The sequence below is a fragment of the Pecten maximus genome, chromosome 4 (genome assembly GCF_902652985.1).
Source record: "Pecten maximus chromosome 4, xPecMax1.1, whole genome shotgun sequence".
NCBI classification, from domain to species: domain Eukaryota; kingdom Metazoa; phylum Mollusca; class Bivalvia; order Pectinida; family Pectinidae; genus Pecten; species Pecten maximus.
In genome coordinates, this window is record NC_047018.1 from 10228489 (window position 1) to 10250760 (window position 22272).

Below are 22272 nucleotides of genomic sequence, written 5' to 3' on the forward strand. Positions count from 1 at the left end.
TAACAATACTTCAACAGTTCAATAAAGTGATCCAATAGCTGATCAGGGTCCATTTACAAACACAAGTTGTCCTTAGGCCACAGACTGGAGACACATACTCAGGTTTAGTCAGCTTCAATCTGATTCTATTGTCGGAAATGCAGCGCCTAAATTAGTTGATGATATAAACATTTACACATTCTCAGTAGTCATGAAGTTGAATTTTAAGGTGGAAAGGTTGTAATAGAGAACATGTATTATTTATCAGTTAGAAATGATGATTTAAGGTTTCCAATCTTGTGTCCTGGCATGAGTTTATACCCAATAACCTGTCTCACTACCCCCACGTTAAACCAGCTGCGACAAATATTTTCACCATTGTTGTTGTCTTTTGAACTTTTTGTCACTGCACAAGGTGACACTATGAAGATTCCTGTATCTGGTGGAGGCCAGCGATTGTTACAGAAACACACAATACCAGGGAATAATGGGTCGGACCAAGTGAAAGTGAGGTTGGGAATGTGGTCGGGAGTGGGGGACACTAACACTGTCAAGAGCCCACAAACATATTAGGAGATAATTACTTTATACTATCCTCACAATCATCTACTTCATTATGTAGCAATAGATACATATATGCTGTTAATGAATTTGGTAGTATCAGCTGTTTTATATTTTACACCGATTTAAATCAACAATAAATACGTACTTTCCGTGACAGTCAGTGACTATATATACATACCAGGCCATGTACTAATTATATAATCACTGTTTGTGGCTATCATAAGACATGTTTTTCTTGCCAATGTTGGTATATGTACTTGTATGTTTCGTGTCAGTTTTGGAATAAGGACATATTTCTCTCTTTTGTGGCAATCATATATCATCACAGCCAGATGGCTTCCAAAAAATTAAATCAGTGTGATTTAGATACTGTAAAAAAAAAGAAAAGAAAAAAGAACAAAATGATTTAAAGCAAAAGTTCTTTACAATAAACATAAGTGTATGATGCACTCAAGTTAGACTATAAAATGAAATTGAGTTTTTCAGTTTTATATTTTGGTACTTTTTTTATTAGTTATTTATTTATTTACAAGAAAAAAACCATCCAAAATGTCAACATTGAGAGTTGGGTTGGTACTCTGTGGTGGTCTCTGTCACCAGGGCTCTATTCCTCACTCTATACACCTTTTCCACTATCACAGCCTTTCACGATTTTCCCCTTTCAGTCGGTATCTTTTAGGACAGCTTTAGATCCATGCTAGAAGGGACTGACCATATTAAAGGCCTAGTGAATCATGTAACCGTGTGTAGACCACCACACCTGTGTGTAGACCACCACACCATGTACAAGGTTATAGATATAGACATAAAGCACTTTCTCATGTTATACATTTCAAAGGAATGGGAAATCATTTGATGAACGTACATTTTTTTATCTTCATTTCTTTTAATGAATAATTTTCTATGAACTGAATAAGTTCCACTTTTAAAGTACCTACTTTTATTCCAGTTTATGGTATGAAATATGTTAATACTAAATACTGGGAAGTTGGTGCCAAAGTTGACAGCTAGCCCACTACCTACCCAATATTTTATATTTAACCACCAAAGTCTATAATCATTTGGTTTTTACTACTCTTCAATCACTTATTGTATAAAGTATAACCTGTCTGAACCATTTATACTATTAAAACAACTGTAGGAAAGGAATGTTGCTGCTGAGGAAAGGAACTTGTGTCATTAATGTGATGTTTTCCTAGGTTCAAGATTCATATTGTACCTGTACTTTTTTGGCCATTTATTGTCTGATGAAGATATACAAGTCATATGGAGTAAATACTATTCTTAGAAATGATCTGTATGTATGAACATTCCTAGAAAATTTTGGTAATCTTAGAATTACATGATTAGTATGTATGAACACTCCAGGAAATGGGATTAAATCTAAGAAATGATTTGTATTAATCTTAGAAATGATTTGTAGTAATCTTAGAAATGATTAGTACTAGCACTCAGGAAGTGTTCAGTTGATACGTATACTCACAAGTTGTCATCGTCATTTTTCAAAAAACTGTAATAAAGGTTGGGGTGTTATAGAAACTTTATTAAAACAGTTGGTAAGAGTCCTGCTGTAATAAAAATGTATGAGATAAAATGTATATACGCATATGTGTGTTTTATGATGAGTTTAATTTTCATGGTGGCAGATTTTAAGAGAAAAGAAAATAACTTGTGTACCTGTTTGAGGGGAGACTTTATGGAGTGACATTAAGTTATATATGCTAGTGTTAAGTTGTTTAACGAGTATTACCACATCCTGTTGACAGTGAATAGACAAGTTGTTTCCTTATATGTCTCTACAAGTGTAAATGTTGAGCAGTTATGACAGCTCCATATCACACAGTTATAAATTTCTCTGTGATCGTACAAGTGTGAGAATATCTAGTAAAACACGGTAAATTACACAGGTAAAAGATAATTCAATCATCGGATTGTCTACCTGTGTTTACCTGAGTATGACCTACGTACCTATATTCTGTTTGCTATGTATCATATGTCTGATTGAGTGTCTTGTCTGTGTCACAGAAGACCAATCCATCAATTTTGTCACTAAGTAAATATATCAGCTGTTTTATCTATCTACTATAGACTGATGTAAAAACAATAAAATTATTTTTCAGATTTACTGACCTTCCAGTTATAAAACATCATCATATCTCAAATTTTGCTTGGCAAGCAGGTTTTGTTATAATAATTCTCTTTGTGTATATAAATCGTTAAATTTAACTGCACATGCTGCAGCACAGTTGTACATTATGTGTAATTATGTAATCCTACTCTATACGACATACAATAACATTATTGTTCAACATGCAAATCTCCGTTTTATCTGTGAATAGTTTTACATGTTCTGTTTTAAATTTGTAATCGATCTTAAACAGAATGAAACAAGTTTTTGTTCCGAATCCAATAAGCTAAGAACTGAGAGATCAATCAATGGGTCCCATATAAGGAATCCATCGGTTTCATTATGTGACACTGAAGATTGCATCTGTTTTACTGTTGTAAAAGTGTTTCAGTATAAATCCTTGTCTCGGTCTTTGTCGGTGGGCTGGTGACAAGTGAAACATAGTATAGGAATTTTTGTGTGTTGAGGGTAACAGTTTAAAACTAGATCCCATGCTATCCAGACAGGTCGGTTTACAAAGATATCGGTCATTGACATTGAAAGCATGATCCATCAACATACACACATTAGTAGTTTGTCTTTATGACTACATTTCTTTATTGACAATGAAATAGATATACATTTTTATAGGCTAATAAGCTTCCTGTGTGATGTACAGACAATTAGAGAAAGTTGGTGTCTGAAGCATGAAACTCACATGTATCTCTAGAATGAAAATCACATGTCTCTATTCTCTAGAATGAAAATCACATGTATATTCTCTAGAATGAAAATCACATGTATATTCTCTGGAATGAAAATCACATGTATCTTTATATTCTCTAGAATGAAAATCACATGTATCTCTAGAATGAAAATCACATGTATATTCTCTAGAATGAAAATCACATGTCTCTATTCTCTAGAATGAAAATCACATGTATCTATTCTCTAGAATGAAAATCACATGTATATTCTCTGGAATGAAAATCACATGTATCTATTCTCTAGAATGAAAATCACATGTATCTCTAGAATGAAAATCACATGTCTCTATTCTCTAGAATGAAAATCACATGTCTCTATTCTCTAGAATGAAAATCACATGTCTCTATTCTCTAGAATGAAAATCACATGTCTCTATTCTCTAGAATGAAAATCACATGTATCTATTCTCTAGAATGAAAATCACATGTATATTCTCTAGAATGAAAATCACATGTATATTCTCTAGAATGAAAATCACATGTATCTATTCTCTAGAATGAAAATCACATGTATTCTCTAGAATGAAAATCACATGTCTCTATTCTCTAGAATGAAAATCACATGTATATTCTCTAGAATGAAAATCACATGTATATTCTCTAGAATGAAAATCACATGTATCTATTCTCTAGAATGAAAATCACATGTATCTCTAGAATGAAAATCACATGTATCTCTAGAATGAAAATCACATGTATATTCTCTAGAATGAAAATCACATGTATATTCTCTAGAATGAAAATCACATGTATCTATTCTCTAGAATGAAAATCACATGTATATTCTCTAGAATGAAAATCACATGTATCTATTCTCTAGAATGAAAATCACATGTATATTCTCTAGAATGAAAATCACATGTCTCTATTCTCTAGAATGAAAATCACATGTATATTCTCTAGAATGAAAATCACATGTATATTCTCTAGAATGAAAATCACATGTCTCTATTCTCTAGAATGAAAATCACATGTCTCTATTCTCTAGAATGAAAATCACATGTCTCTATTCTCTAGAATGAAAATCACATGTCTCTATTCTCTAGAATGAAAATCACATGTATATTCTCTAGAATGAAAATCACATGTATATTCTCTAGAATGAAAATCACATGTATCTATTCTCATAACTGTGAAAGTATATTAAAGGATGCAATACTGATGCCTTTCTTGCTATGGTCAGGGTATTTGTTTTGTTTTGTAATTTAACAGATGTAACATGTATAACAAATGTAGCAGGCTATGTTAGTATTCCAGCCTGTGACCTCCAAACTCTTAGACAGACCCCCTTAACCAATTGAGCTACCTAGAAGTCACCCAGGACACCTGACATTCCAACTGCACACCTTCATCAGTATCATCCCCCAAAACACTATTAACAACTCAGTTTTCCTTTTGACAGTTTGGTTTGTTTGGTTTGTTTTTGTTTAACGTCCTATTAACAGCCAGGGTCATTTAAGGACGTGCCAGGTTTTGGAGGTGGAGGAAAACCGGAGTACCCGGAGAAAAAGCCCACCGGCCTACGGTCAGTACCTGGCAACTGCCCCACGTAGGTTTCGAACTCGCAACCCAGAGGTGGAGGGCTAGTGTTAAAGTGTCGGGACACCTTAACCACTCGGCCACCTTTTGACAGACTACTTCAACAGGAAGCATGATATGTGGCTACATTAGGATTAAAATCACCAAGCTATAGATGGATGCTGTCTTTATGATTAGAGGGTCATCATCCAGCCCTGTTCCAATATATACCTGTAACAACCTTCTTAACTAGTCCAATAAAATGTCATAGAACTACAGTTTAAAGTTCTCCCTCATTTTGATTAGTTACTGCTGTTAACAGATCTGTTGAATAAACCAGATGTCAATTAATATACACAACACTTGAAACTGAACAAATGAACTACACAGAAAACAATAGAGCTTACTGATCATCAGACGTGTATTACTGGTAAAATGTTTACCTGTTAATATTTATCAGGTGTGATATCATCAGATGTGTATTACTGGTAAAATGTTTACCTGTTTATATTTATCAGGTGTGATATCACGGTTAAAACTGTTACCTGTTTATATCTATCAGGTGTGATACAGGTTACTTTTATACTAATACAGGTGCATTGATCATTAGAACTTAAGGTACACATTTGTTGTGTTGTATATTTCAGTAGGATAAAAACAGGTACAGCCTTAGTTGTCTCTTTATGTTCTGTAGTATCTGACTGCTATCATCCTGTATTTGTCATGGCCAGTTTAGATATCGTTTCACATTAACTCCAATTTAAAAGAAAAGTCATCTTCAAAAGTCATGTACATGAACAAAGTGCTCACAGAGTGCTCACCAATATAGCATTATTTTTCATTAAAGGGTGATGTTGTGTAATATAAACGAGGGAAGGTGTAGCTTTATACCTGTAAAGTGTTACTTTGAATCAGTTAGTGATTAATATGGTCTGAATATTTACCAGTTTATCGACCATAACATTTCAGAACTTGTGATAATCATCATCATACTTTTAGAGTTTCCCTTTGATTACAAGCTATGAAATTATTGTGGAAGCTTCTATTTATTGCATAGACATTTATGATAGAAGTATGTACATTTCACATTCTGATGGTTGTTGTTTGGTGGATGTCTTCACTGGTTCAATGCACTCACATACTACCTTAAATGTTATTTTTGAATGGTTCTACTTTTTGCTTTTGTAAAAAGATATATCATTTTTGCATCAGACTTTGGTAACACTTTGGAAAATCAATCTTTGCATTTTATAAGTATGACTGAGGCATCAGTTAGGTAAAATGATCTTAGGAGACGGGAGAAGGGGGCAGGACAGATCTCTAAGGTTATCTTAGGAGACGAGGGAGGGGGCAGGACAGAGATCACTAAGGTTATCTTAGGAGACGAGGGAGGGGGCAGGACAGATCTCTAAGGTTAGAGGTATTAGGAGACGAGGGAGGGGGCAGAACAGAGATCTCTAAGGTTATCTTAGGAGACGAGGGAGGGGGCAGGACAGAGATCTCTAAGGTTAGTGGTATTAGGAGACGGGAGAAGGGGGCAGGACAGATATCTCTAAGGTTAGTGGTCTTAGGAGACGAGGGAGGGGGCAGGATAGAGATCACTAAGGTTATAGTGGTATTAGGAGACGAGGGAGGGGGCAGGACAGAGATCACTAAGGTTATCTTAGGAGACGAGGGAGTGGGCAGGACAGATCTCTAAGGTTAGTGGTATTAGGAGACGAGGGAGGGGGCAGGACAGAGATCTCTAAGGTTATAGTGGTATTAGGAGACGAGGGAGGGGACAGGACAGAGATCTCTAAGGTTAGTGGTCTTAGGAGACGAGGGAGGGGGCAGGACAGAGATCTCTAAGGTTAGTGGTCTTAGGAGACGAGGGAGGGGGCAGGACAGAGATCTCTAAGGTTATAGTGGTATCAGGAGACGAAGGAGGGGGCAGGACAGAGATCTCTAAGGTTATAGTGGTATTAGGAGACGAGGGAGGGGGCAGGACAGAGATCTCTAAGGTTAGTGGTATTAGGAGACGAGGGAGGGGGCAGGACAGAGAGAGCTAAGGTTAGTGGTCTTAGGAGTCAAGGGAGAGGGCAGGATAGAGATCACTAAGGTTAGTGGTCTTAGGGGTAAAGGGAGAGGGCAGGATAGAGATCGCTAAGGTTAGTGGTCTTAGGAGTAAAGGGAGAGGGCAGGATAGAGATCACTAAGGTTAGTGGTCTTAGGGGTAAAGGGAGAGGGCAGGATAGAGATCGCTAAGGTTAGTGGTCTTAGGAGTAAAGGGAGAGGGCAGGATAGAGATCGCTAAGGTTAGTGGTCTTAGGAGTAAAGGGAGAGGGCAGGATAGAGATCACTAAGGTTAGTGGTCTTAGGAGTCAAGGGAGAGGGCAGGATAGAGATCACTAAGGTTAGTGGTCTTAGGAGTCAAGGGAGAGGGCAGGATAGAGATCACTAAGGTTAGTGGTCTTAGGAGTCAAGGGAGAGGGCAGGATAGAGATCACTAAGGTTAGTGGTCTTAGGAGTCAAGGGAGAGGGCAGGATAGAGATCGCTAAGGTTAGTGGTCTTAGGAGTCAAGGGAGAGGGCAGGATAGAGATCACTAAGGTTAGTGGTCTTAGGAGTCAAGGGAGAGGGCAGGATAGAGATCACTAAGGTTAGTGGTCTTAGGAGTCAAGGGAGAGGGCAGGATAGAGATCACTAAGGTTAGTGGTCTTAGGAGTCAAGGGAGAGGGCAGGATAGAGATCACTAAGGTTAGTGGTCTTAGGAGTCAAGGGAGAGGGCAGGATAGAGATCACTAAGGTTAGTGGTCTTAGGAGTAAAGGGAGAGGGCAGGATAGAGATCGCTAAGGTTAGTGGTCTTAGGAGACTAGGGAAAGGGCAGGAGGACATGTACACAGGACAGGGATCTCTAAGGTTAGAGGTCTCTAGATCTGTAACTGATTTCTGGGTTAGGGATAGGATTAGTTCAGGGCAGCGATCAGGGGGCTATGTATTATAGAATGGTGTACCAGGTTAAGTTGCTATAGACCTATAATGTAATGTATTTATATGGTATCAGTCATTGACAGAACCAGGCCAGTATTGATGTGAAATGACCCTAGGTGACAACAGAGAAGTATGAAATGGGGCAATAGTGTTGTCACCTAGAGCTAAAACATTGGGGTTTGTTGACACAGGGGCCCACTACTGGCTACCATCAGTCTGTCTGAGGCTGAATATCTGTGGGGGGGGGGGGAGACCCACAGGGGCCCACTACTGGCTACGGTTAGTCTGTCTGAGGCTGGATATCTGTGGGAGGAGACCCACAGGGGCCCCACTACTGGCTACCATTAGTGTGTCTGAGGCTAGATATCTGTGGGGGGAGACCCACAGGGGCCCCACTACTGGCTACCATCAGCCTGTCTGAGGCTAGATATCTGGGGGGGTGGGGGGGGGGGGGGGGGGGACCCACAGGGGCCCACTACTGGATACCATCAGTCTGTCTGAGGCTGGATATCTGTGGAGGGGGGGGGGGGGGAGACCCACAGGGGCTACCATTAGTGTGTCTGAGGCTAGATATCTGTGGAGGGAGACCCGCAGGGGCCAACTATAATGACTACTATCAGTCTGAGATAGAATATCCACTCTCCATGTCATATAAAAATATGATACAATATGTGGTGGGGCAAAGTTGATATCTATCTCTCCTCTTATACATACATTATATCTATATGCAAGTAATACAATATGTGGAGGGAACAACTGTTTCATTTAAGCAGAACCTGTCATGTCATTTATAATCAACTTCCTGTTCCAATCCCTGTTATTTATTATAACTTCATTGCATTCCTGTCCCCTTGACATCAAGCAAAGGTGTATGTATTACATGCATTATTGTTTCAATTTACTATATGTAATTGAAAAGTTTGAATGTTCCAGGTTAATATAAAGTTTCTACTATTCTGTTTTCTTTGTTTTTCAGCATTGGACATCACCCGTCACCCTAGCAACATCACAGTAGAAGAACGCCATCGTGCTACATTGCACTGCGATGCACAGGGTTTTGGTGAAATCAAGACAGTATGGTATCACAATGGCAAACGCATGCGTCCTCATCCCAAAAACAACAGCAACAACATCAACATCAACTACAAGATTAAGAGAAATGGCCGCCTGATCTTTATTGACACCCATGTAGAGGATACTGGGTCTTATTACTGTAATGTCAGTGATACTACTGGACTGTACACACTGTCCGGGAAGGCCTACCTCCAGGTGGATGGTAAGTTACTTGTCATTATTTAACTCACTCATGATCAGTGGTGTTGGTGTTTTATATCTTGGACATTCTGACCAGTTTTTAACTCATCTTCATTAGTTCTATCTAACATTAACTTTTTTAGAATGACATCTAAATAACAAAGATGGCCTGGAGTCATGATGTTTGGGAAATAGCATGTCGAGATTAAAGACTGTCAAGTTTGTTCAGATGAATGACCTTGACCCATTTTCAAGGGGACATGCATGGGTCACAGGTGTTGAATCTTCAAATAAATACTTCCAAATAAATAAGCAGCATAGAGTCATGATTTTGGGTCAATAGCATTCTGAAATGAAAGTTTACTTAGGTATGGACTATTTTCAAGGTCACAGCTAGGGGACAATTGTATTGAAATCTTCAAATGAATATTTTAAATAATAGGCCAAGAGCATGGGTGTAAAATTAGCTTAATTCATAAACTGTACTCTAAAGGTATGGATGGTTCTGACCAATATAGATGATATGAGGTGTAGTGATTAAATATGTGATCAATGACACTAATCAGATAAATTTGTGAGTGACCAACTCTGAGTGTTTCTAATAGGAGAGTGTTGCAGGACCAAAGAGCATCTTGTTTTTTCTGAGTGCAAGAGAGTCATATCAGTTGAAATCTCAGGTTGACTTATATTATATTAGATAAATAGATGAAAGCTTTATAAAGGAATACCATGTGTAATATTTAAATTTAGAATTTAATATAACAAACATGAATATTAAAAAGGTATTGTAGTATTACACGACGTGGGGTATGATTTTATAAAAGTTAGATTTTAATTAGACAATCAACCTGCAATGATTTACATTCAGATTTTAATAGCTTAAGACTGATGAACAAAACTAATATCCTTGTGACGTTAAAGATATCATCATGATCGTCACAGATTCTGGGGAGATAATGCCTGCTATTAATACCGCAGTCCTACATCATTCATCACGGCCTTTATGATTATCTCATACAGAATGGATCACAGAAAACAGACAAAAGTCACTGTATATAGGTATGCAATAGGCAATGGAATTTGAGTGATCTGACAATGCCTCAGTATTAAATGTCCAACCTGCCACTATGTGTGGGCATATTCCACCACAAAACCACTTAATATTGGATTTTCGTCTCAATAGAATTCAGAATCTTAATTGGCAAATGACGTCATTCATTTATTTTGGAGGTGTAAATTATCTATGGAAGAATAAAAATGATAGTTACATCAAGTTCAATGCACAAGTGTTGTCTCAATGAGAGAGATGGAAGTGATGTTTATATGATGATGAACGACATACGACATATGTCCACTAACTGGTGTTTACGTGAACCACTGATATGATCCACCATTGTTTCCTACCTAATATATCCTGCACTTTGTGTTTGAATGTCTAATGTATTTCTCAGTTTGATCTTTGCAGGTGGGGATTTTAACAGGGAAGGGACTCTCGGGGTACATTGTGTCAACATTTGTTGGAGTAGTTTGCACTTCGTTTCTCGTTGAGTTTTATGGATATTTAATGTTTACATTTTCTAACATCTCTCCATGTGATGATGGAGTCATTTTACTAGCTAATCTCTCCATCAGTCCGGCTGGTGTTAAACAAATTAGTGGGGTATATCCATTTATGGATAAATTTGTTTATGAGCAAACATATATAAGGCATGACAGACCCTATGTGCAGCACTTCTAGTTGACAGTCTTGGGAAATCGCAAAAACTGATGATATTGTTCAGTTCCGATATACACACAAAGATATGACTACTCTAGATGGAATTTGTACAAGATGATGTAAATACACTATCACAGGACACTGAAATGCATTTTTTCATGGCATGATTCATAAAATATCACCAGCAGAGAGAAATAAATGTCCTTTTCTGGGTTGTTGTCATTCATACATAAAATTGGTATCTATTATAAACTATATAATGATTACATCAATACAGCTCTTTCTTGTAAAAATGAAAAAACAATCCAAAAACATGTAAACTTAAAAGATGTGTTAAGTGACATTGATGGGATATGTCGTTGTCATATCCTGGTTTGTGTGTACCTCCTGTACAACTAACAATGACATTATAACCTATATTGTTACCGTACTAGTACACAGTACTGATGGTATACATTATATTATCGACTAGAAGAATCACTTCTTATTATGATTAGGGGTATCAAGATGTTATGAGGCAGGCAAATTGTAATTATAGGTCATATACAAGGGGAGATAATACTCGGGGTTATACATGTAACATACAAGGGGAGATAATACTCAGGGGTTATATATGTAACATACAAGGGGAGATAATATATACAAGGGAGATAATACTCGGGGGTTATACATGTAACATACAAGGGGAGATAATATATACAAGGGAGATAATACTCGGAGGTTATACATGTAACATACAAGGGGAGATACTATATACAAGGGGAGATAATACTCGGGGGTTATACATGTAACATACAAGGGGAGATAAAATATACAAGGGAGATAATATACAAGGGGAGATAATATACAAGGGGAGATAATACTCAGGGGTTATACATGTAACATACAAGGGGAGATAATATATACAAGGGAGATAATATACAAGGGGAGATAATATACAAGGGAGATAATATACAAGGGGAGATAATATTCAAGGGAGATAATATACAAGGGAGATAACATTCAAAGAGGAAGACAGTGTATTACAAGGGAGATAATACAGCATTTGGTAAGGAGATAGTATTATTTATGGAGATCATTTTAGGTAATAAAATGGCAGCTAGATTTACCTCATACATGGAAGGATGTAGTGACCTTGGTATTGAAAATCTTTGATACTGAAACATAAAATCAATCTCGTTTACTTCATCAATCCAGTTAAAGATGGATTAATTAGTGTTTTGATCTTTAAACATCTGTGCATAATCAAAACATCCTTGCCAAGTTAAACAGGCTTTCCTGTAAACATTTGGTCACCCTCGCCAGGTTAAACAGGTTTTCCTGTAAACATGCCCATATTGGTCAAGCCAAAGAAAATTATTTCTAATCTGAACATGTAATGAGGTATGATCGGACAGCTGAACTGCTTTTAATGATTAAAACTTCAGACAGTTTGTGAGTAAGGGGGTCTAATTACCTGTGCCCCCTTAAATAACAGGTGCTGGTAAGAAACAGGTGATCTGGTGTACGCCTGTGTATCTGTATAGGAAGTGTATTCTTCATTTACACATACTTGTTTATTTATACAGTGAATTTTAGGATCAAAACCCCAAAGTCTGCAAATAAATTGTTTCCCATATGATAAACTGAAGTGGTTTCGCTGATAACAGAATGTGTACTCGACCTGTAAAATGACAGGAAATTGTGTCATACTTATCACAATTTACCTGCAAAATTGACAGGAGCACACATGTCAAATGTAGTACATACAGCAATTTACCTTCGGGTACATACAAAATTTACCTTTTGGTACTTACAGAGTTTACGTTTGGTTATATACAACAATTTATCTTTTGGTAAATACAGCAATTAAACTTTGGGTAAAGACTTGTACACAATTTACTTTTGGGGACATGCAGAGTTTACCTTTGGGTACATAGGTACAGCAATTTATATTTGGGTACATACAGCACCTGTTAGGTAGCAAAATCTATGTCAGATGTGATGATGGATGTTACATGTAAGTTAGATCCTACATTGAATTATCTGTAAAAATTCACATGGTAAACACATGCTGTTATCGTACAAGGTACCTGTAATTTGTCAGATTAGGTTTAGACATCTGATGGATCTCCCAGCAGAAAATGTGGCTCTGTAGGTCATAATCTACAAATCTGAGCAATCCATTTATAACCTGCACAAACTGTATGGAGAACAATGCCCTCCTGTATAAATTGAGACATTGATGACAATCTTAATATCATCACACCTGCAGCTACATGTACTTTAATAAGATACTAATACCAGGTATTTTATCACACCTCACCTTGTAATTTCGTTTTCCATCTGACCAAACATATATTTTACAATTTGATCTGACCACACCTACAATTCTGCCATTTGATCTGACAATACCTGTAATTTCCTGTAATTTTACCTTTGATTTGTCCACACCTGTAACTTTACCTTTGATCTGTCCACACCTGTAACCTAACCTTTGATCTGTCCACACCTGTAACTTTACCTTTGATCTGTCCACACCTGTAACTTTACCTTTGATCTGTCCACACCTGTAACTTTACCTTTGATCTGTCCACACCTGTAACTTTACCTTTGATCTGTCCATACCTGTTACTTTACCTTTGATCTGTCCACACCTGTAACTTTACCTTTGATCTGTCCACACCTATAACTTTACCTGTGATCTGTCCATACCTGTAACTTTACCTGTTGATCTGTCCACACCTGTAACTTCACCTTTGATCTGTCCACACCTGTAACTTTACCTTTGATCTGTCCATACCTGTAACTTTACCTGTTGATTTGTCTACACCTATAACTTCACCTTTGATCTATCCACACCTGTTATTCTATATTTACAGTACCTGCACGTTTCATAGAGAAGGGTCCCCATGACCGCCATGTCAAATTTGGAGTGGCTGTGGAACTGACATGTATTGTGACTGGTGTACCGAAGCCTACGATCAAGTGGTTCAAAAATGGCATCTGGGTAACATACAATTCCTGAATTATCTTATACATCAGTATATTATTGTGATCATAATTATAGAAATAAACATACATAGTTCTATTTTCATCTGCTTCCTGACTGAAATTTAAATCATAGCTGAGCCACCCACATTGAATAAGAGTTATCTCCCTTGTAATAAAAAGCTTACTACAGCCTTTGAAGTGTTAATAAATAGGTGCTATCTGATTTGTCTGTTGTAAACATTATCTCTATATCTATGCATCAGGTGCACATGTACCTGAAGACTGCTTAATCACAACTCAGGAATGTTAGGGTTCTTAGAGAGAAATTATACAATTTCAGGATTTTGTTTTGCTATAGCTTTTATCAGCAGAATGATTTTTTTATTTGATGTTAAACATTTTGTGTAATTCATAAACATTTCCAACTTACACATATTTGTCACATAATCAGCCTGTTATCCAGTGAATTAATCTGTGTGATGTTTTTACATGTGTCACTAGTGTGATGGCATAATATAGACGTCATGAACTGTGGATAATGCAACAAAATTGCTGTCTCCGTTTGATTAATACCTCCACATTTTGTCTATAAAACCTGTCAAAATGGAAGCTTCCTTATTTGTGTGATAAAAGTATCTCATCATTAAGGCTTACAAAAAAACCTCGTAAGACTTGTTACATAAAATCTTAACTGAAAACTCATTTTGGATCCCATATATAAAAAAAATATCATAACACTTGCATGTTATTGAACAGAGTGATATAATTCCCAATATGTCTTTTCAGTCTCATTGAATTCTGTTTAAGTGTGAATAATATCTGTGGTGATTTCAGCTACATAAGCCCTACCCCATGGGGATGGAAATCACTTACAACATGTACAAGGCCACAGCCTCCGTAGAGTTTACTGGAACTGAAACAGAATTGTCTCGGCTCTGGATTGGGAATGTCACAGAGGAAGCGATATACAACTGTACTGCTGTGAACACACCAAAGGGAAGACCATTTCCAATTCACCGTGAAGCGAGGGTTGTACCTATCCCTGTCAATACAGGTAAATGTGGTATATTAATTGAATACTAAAATCATTGTAATTAAATGCATTTACTATTAGATCAAATTAAGTCATCCACTTCAATGTTTAGATGATTATTTGAGCATCAATGTAGACTTATCTATAACCTATGGTTCTGGATTGGTAAGGGATATATCATTTATCAGAACTGTATCGTGTGAATCTGGAAAGTAATGAATGAGGTAGGCTGCCATTTCTCAGACAGGGAGATAAATGAGTTATGTAATAAAAACATGGATGCCTCTGATCCTTGTCTCTCAACCAGTGATAATTCTGACTCCTTGTCTAACTTAAGATCATCTACAATATAAATGACATGCTGGAAGCCTTGTCTAGAATTTCTCCAGCGTGATTGATATACATTCTTAAAGTTTGACAATTAGGTAACTTTTCAAAATTAAAAACAGGAAATGAATAAAAAAGTGATGTTTATATTGTTATCCAAATATGTCTGATAAACAGTTATGTTGTTTAGCTAATACATTAGATGTGTAACATGCACCAAGTGCCTGATCATGTTACCTGAATTTACCTTGGGACAGGTATGTTGTTTAGAAAGGTCAGGACTGGGTCGTTTTCCCAGCATATACGGCATGTCAATCATGAGTATTTATATATAGCATAACATGTAAATCATAATGTTATCACTGACATCAACCCATATAAACTCACAAATTCTTATAGGAAGGAATTTTAAAGATAACAAGAAATAATTTTTTATGTATACTGTACCAGACTGTTATCAGGGGTAAATTGATGTGTAAAAAGGAATTGTATAAAAAATAAATAATGCAAATATCACAAGAATTTGAGGTATTTAAAATGCTGTATACTGATGATTGAATCCCATTTGACTGGCCATTACACAGTGGATAACAGCAGTGTTGTGTGCCCCAGGCATAGTTGTGTTTAATTTCTGTATAATGTAGTCACACCTAACTGGCCAAGGAATTCCTCGTCACCTGGCTGTACTGTCAACATCACACACTAGTAGTAGTACAGTGATTTGTACTGAGGCGGTATTCTACACTAAATTATTCACCAAGTACTAATTTATTTATACAGAAATTATGATGTTCATAAAGGCATCCCTTTATGGGGTACACCCCACTTTGTTATATGTGTAATAGGGCGAGAGCAGGACTTCAACTCAGGACTTCAACCCAGGACTACCAAACTCTAGATATGTACTGGTATAGACCCAAGTCCAGTTTTATCTCGTTCCTCCCTGTTATCTTTAGTATATAGGGCACACATTGTAATAGCTAGGAGAGAAAAAATGCACGGCCAGACGGGACTCAAACCTAGGACCTCTAAACACTCGATGGATGCCATTTGAGTTTACATATAGCCACCAGCATTTCGATTGGCAAGTCAATCCCACTAAACTTCTCCCTTCTCCAACCAAAGACACACAAAGACACCCTATACCACCTTCTATGGTTATATACATGCATACTCAAATTGATCATTCAAGGGAGGTAATCAGAAATTTGAAGCGAGAAATTTTCAGAAACAAGTTCCCATTAGTATATATAGCTAATAATTTATATTTTATGCTCTTGTATTAAAAGACAAGGGAAGGCTTGTAGTTGTATAGTGTTCACCTGGTATAGGGACTATAGGTATTATATCTGTACACCTGGTATAGGGACTATAGGTATTATATCTGTACACCTGGTATAGGGACTATAGGTGTTATATCTGTACACCTGGTATAGGGACTATAGGTATTATATCTGTACACCTGGTATAGGGACTATAGGTATTATATCTGTACACCTGGTATAGGGACTATAGGTGTTATATCTGTACACCTGGTATAGGGACTATAGGTATTATATCTGTACACCTGGTATAGGGACTATAGGTATTATATCTGTACACCTGGTATAGGGACTATAGGTATTATATCTGTACACCTGGTATAGGGACTATAGGTATTATCACTGTACACCTGGTACAGGGACTGAGGTATTATATCTGTACACCTGGTACAGGGACTATAGGTATTATATCTGTACACCTGGTATAGTGACTATAGGTATTATATCTGTACACCTAGTATAGGGACTATAGGTATTATATCTGTACACCTGGTATAGTGACTATAGGTATTATATCTGTACACCTGGTAAAGGGACTATAGGTATTATATCTGTACACCTGGTATAGGGACTATAGGTATTATATCTGTACACCTGGTATAGGGACTATAGGTATTATATCTGTACACCTGGTACAGGGACTATAGGTATTATATCTGTACACCTGGTATAGGGACTATAGGTATTATATCTGTACACCTAGTATAGGGACTATAGGTATTATATCTGTACACCTGGTATAGTGACTATAGGTATTATATCTGTACACCTGGTATAGTGACTATAGGTATTATATCTGTACACCTGGTATAGGGACTATAGGTATTATATCTGTACACCTGGTATAGTGACTATAGGTATTATATCTGTACACCTGGTATAGGGACTATAGGTATTATATCTGTACACCTGGTATAGGGACTATAGGTATTATATCTGTACACCTAGTATAGGGACTATAGGTATTATATCTGTACACCTGGTATAGTGACTATAGGTATTATATCTGTACACCTGGTATAGTGACTATAGGTATTATATCTGTACACCTGGTATAGGGACTATAGGTATTGTATCTGTACACCTGGTATAGGAACTATAGGTATTATATCTGTACACCTGGTATAGGGACTATAGGTATTATATCTGTACACCTGGTATGGGGACTATAGGTATTATATCTGTACACCTGGTATAGGTACTATAGGTATTATATCTGTACACCTGGTATAGGTACTATAGGTATTATATCTGTACACCTGGTATGGGGACTATAGGTATTATATCTGTACACCTGGTATGGGGACTATAGGTATTATATCTGTACACCTGGTATGGGGACTATAGGTATTATATCTGTACACCTGGTATGGGGACTATAGGTTTTATATCTGTACACCTGGTATAGGTACTATAGGTATTATATCTGTACACCTGGTATGGGGACTATAGGTATTATATCTGTACACCTGGTATGGGGACTATAGGTATTACATTATGTATATCTGTACACCTGGTATAGGGACTATAGGTATTATATCTGTACACCAGGTGTAGGGACTATAGGTATCTGTACACCTGGTATGGGGACTATAGGTATTATATCTGTACACCTGGTATAGGTACTATAGGTATTATATCTGTACACCTGGTATGGGGACTATAGGTATTATATCTGTACACCTGGTATAGGGACTATAGGTATTATATCTGTACACCTGGTACAGGGACTATAGGTATTATATCTGTACACCTGGTACAGGGACTATAGGTATTATATCTGTACACCTGGTATGGGGACTATAGGTATTATATCTGTACACCTGGTATAGGGACTATAGGTATTATATCTGTACACCTTGTATAGGGACTATAGGTATTGTAACAGTACCTGTGGTATATGGACAGAGGTGTTTCAATGACATGCATGGTATGATAATTTTTTGGTACAGTGAAGGCATCTGTTTAGAACTACTTTGTCATCAATTTTCCTGGAAACTGCCTATATAGCAATTAAGCATGATATGGCAGCAACAATTCAATGACTTTGCCTGAGAGAATTTTGCATTATTCCTTCCTCTTACACAAATATATTCAACTGAGTTTTATAGCAATAGTTGTGTTGTTTGATTTAGTTCCTGTGTTGAGTTTAAGGTTTAACTTGTTCTCCCTTTTGTTAAGTTAAGAACTACAACAAACACACATACTATACACATGCTTGGGGCTCTGGTAAAGGACCGTTACATTTCCCCAAACTATATGTAGATCATCTTTATATCAGATTATTTGTGGAGACAAGATCTGTTAATAACAATCTCACAATATTTCAGTATATATAGATACTGGGTATTGATTTATCATTAGTTTGACCACAGTGCCTGGATCCCCTATGGCCCCTGCTTTCCCCCCAGCTTGACCGATGGTCTAATACATGGGACATTTAAACACTGGCCATTTGATTTAAATGAAAAACATACCCCAAGGACATTGTTGTGTATAAATAAATAACATTATGACTCAAACAAGGATTTAGTTGGACGGAGCACTACATGTATGTTCATGTTGCCAATAGTGAAGTCATTTTCAGTGTTGTGTAGATAGATTGTGCAGAAGGAGGAGAGATACTGTCAGTCTTTGCCTGGGATAATTACCAAGGAAGGTCGTGAACTGTTTAAGCTTATAGGTCTCTGGAGCTTTCATTTGTGCAGCTGAGTTGTGCAATAAGGCCTATATATATATATAAGTGATTTTATCCGTTAAATGATAGAGACTGGCAACTCATTGACAGAAGGTGATGGCTATATAACTTGATGTCTTACTTGTTTCATTTGGATCAAATGTGTAAGAGAAATCTGATGAAATCTTGATGTGATTTGGAAGACCTTCAGCCAGTTTCGTAACAGGCTGACCAGGGCTTGTGTTTGACATTCAATTTGTAGGAACATAGTGAGATACATTAGATACAGGAAGTCGCAGAAGAGATTTATATTTATCAATAGTCATCATTAAGGGATTTACCGTTATACAAAAAATCTGTTACTAGGGAGATACAGACCTTTTCACTAGGGAACTACAGACCATTTCTGTTAGTTGTACAGACCTTTGTCACCAGAGAGATATAGACCTTTTCACTAGGGAGCTACAGACCATTTCTGTTAGTGATACAGACCTTTGTCACAAGGGAAAGACAGACCTTTGTCACTAGGGAGATGCAGACCTTTGTTGCTATGGAGATATAGAGTGTTGTCACTAGGGAGATACATACCTTTGACATTAAGGAGATACAGACCTTTGTCACCAGGGAGACACTGACCTTTGTTGCTAGGGAGATACAGACCTTTGTCACTAGGGAGATACAGACCTTTGTCACCAAGGAGATACAGACCTTTGTCACCAGGGAGATACAAACCTTTGTCACTAGGGAGATACAGACCTTTGTCACTAGGGAGACACAGACATTTTACTGTAGCCCATCATCAGTATTAGTCACTAGGGGTACAGATTTTCGGTTTTGAGAAGTTTCCTACCTCAGGTTTTGTGCCAAGAGAGCTTTCTTGAGTGACTTGAAATACATTTAAAACAGTGACAGATTTGGATTTTTCCCTAAAAAAAGCTCAGATTGTGCACTCACAAGGAATTTCTTGTAACAGTCTTGTCTTAAAGTTAAAAATGGATACATTTTCCTCAAGTACATCAGATAAAAAACAATTTCTTTACTATTGATAAGGACGTAAGTGGGAACATAAGGAACTCCATTCATTCAGTAGAAAGGATTGGAGCGATATTTACGGTTTATCAGCAGTTATTTCCTCTTGGTATAGGGGATGGATATTTACTGATTACAAGTGATAACCTTTTCGGTATTTCCCACATGTATTTTAGCATGAATCACATTGAAGTGGGTTTGAATAGAAATACATAGATATTTATGTAGGATATGGTTTTTTGATGCCCTGCTGTGCAAGAGCGTGAATACATAGAAGATATTTGTAGAAGGAACGCTGAAAACCCCTGGATAGATGAAGCTGATATTATCAGTATTGCCTCAGCAGCTCACATAGATACAGATGACATGTGTGATGTTTATTTTTCTTCAGAGTCTTTGAGGCTAAGTGTAGCCCCCATCGTTTACTCAGTCCAGGAAATAGAGATATAGGTCAGATATCAAATTTTTGATGAAACTTTTGGGAGATTAGCAGACTACTAATGACTGGCTGAGAACGGCAGATAAAGAGCTGAGTATTTACTGCAAATAAAACATCTCTAGCAACATAGGAGAGCAGACCTCTGGCATATTGGGAGACACTTCTCTGAGACTCAGTAAAAAAGTTTTGGATTTAAATACCACTTCTCAATTAAGATAAAACAAATACAGTCAAGTTCAGTGCATAGCGTGACAGCTGCAAGGGTGTTTTTTTCATGACAGAAGTTTTCATTTGCTTTGAGACAGCCAACCTGCTGGTACCGTACATATGTATTAGTAGGCAGCCGTATCTCTGCTTCCCTTTCTATATGTACACAGGATTAACACTGTCAATACTGCAGACCAGTTTCAGTACAAATCAAATTTTCTCGAAATTCTGTATAAATATTGAACCGCGCTTCAGATTCTCACTTCCAATCATTCCCAAATTTTTGGGATTATTTGTGTAGGACAATTTGCTGTAGTGAGAGTAGACGCTGGTGATGGCGCAGCTGTTCTATATTGTGTGGTTTTTGAGTTGACAAGTTTTAGCAAAGCACATGCAGAGGGAGAAAATTTTTACAGGAGTTTTCAAAGGAATTTCACTCTAAGGAGAACTTACTTCTTAAGTCTTGGAGAAAAGTATCAGAAGTGAGATTTGAGAGCTCATTGTGATGGCATCCATGTGCAGCCAGGAGTGAAATAAAAGCAGACGGCATCATAGGACAACCTGTGTGTTAACTAGGAAGGGCTGGCACCACTTGAGTTCTAAAACACTTGTTCCTTAGGTTATGAAAGTATTTCTTCATAGACACACACGGACTAATCTCTAGCAGCTGATGTAAGGGTGTCTCCGGGTCTGCTGTAACCCGTGTGTTAATCGGGATAAAGAGAAAAATTGATTTAGAGCGTGTATTTGTTGATTCGTCATGGGGGTGAAACATGGTTATCATCTCCTAGCTCCGAAATGTAATATTTCATTGAGAAGAAAAGGATTTGTAGAAACTTGTTTTGTGGTTTGGATCATTGTTATCCTGGAATTTATCTCTTTTACTTCAGTAGAAGTCCATGCTGGAACAGCCAAGCCTCCACAAGGGTGAGTACCATTTTATTCAATTTTAAACTCCATTCTTTTACATTAGACCTTGTTATTCTACACCATTCTGTAACATTGCGAGGTAAAGCCTCATACACGGTCGATAACGGAAATAAACTAACATTTGTGTTATCTTATAAAATTTCTAAAAACAACGCTTTTCTCTGTTTTGCCTTTCAACATAAAGATGTCAACAATATTTAGAGACAACAAAAAAGTAAATAAATAAAAAAAGATTTGCTACTGTTTTAGAAATGAGAGATGTATTTCATTGATAAATTTTGCTTTTTACAAACACAAACCAGTCAGACTTTAGGTGATAATCAGTCACTGGCAGGATTAAAAAAAAATTGTTTGGTTGAAAAATGAAGATTTAAAAATCATGTGCACTTTCAACTTTTTTGTCAAATAAATAATGTACAATTGTAGGATAATATCTTTCACTTTCTTGAACCACAGACA

At 37.0% G+C, this 22272-nt stretch overlaps 1 protein-coding gene across 2 annotated transcripts in view; it reads left to right on the forward strand.

Annotated features, from left to right (window-relative positions):
• LOC117325193 (muscle, skeletal receptor tyrosine protein kinase-like) overlaps positions 1–22272 on the forward strand; it is a 76344-nt gene that overhangs the window by 21790 nt on the left and 32282 nt on the right. Inside the window, exons 2-5 of one of the 2 annotated variants that reach the window (XM_033881217.1) lie at positions 8882–9181; positions 13738–13865; positions 14684–14903; positions 21774–21810. In XM_033881217.1, coding sequence (XP_033737108.1) covers positions 8882–9181; positions 13738–13865; positions 14684–14903; positions 21774–21810 — 685 coding nt within the window. The remainder of the gene's footprint in view (positions 1–8881; positions 9182–13737; positions 13866–14683; positions 14904–21773; positions 21811–22272) is intronic. The other variant, XM_033881218.1, reaches the window with a different exon arrangement.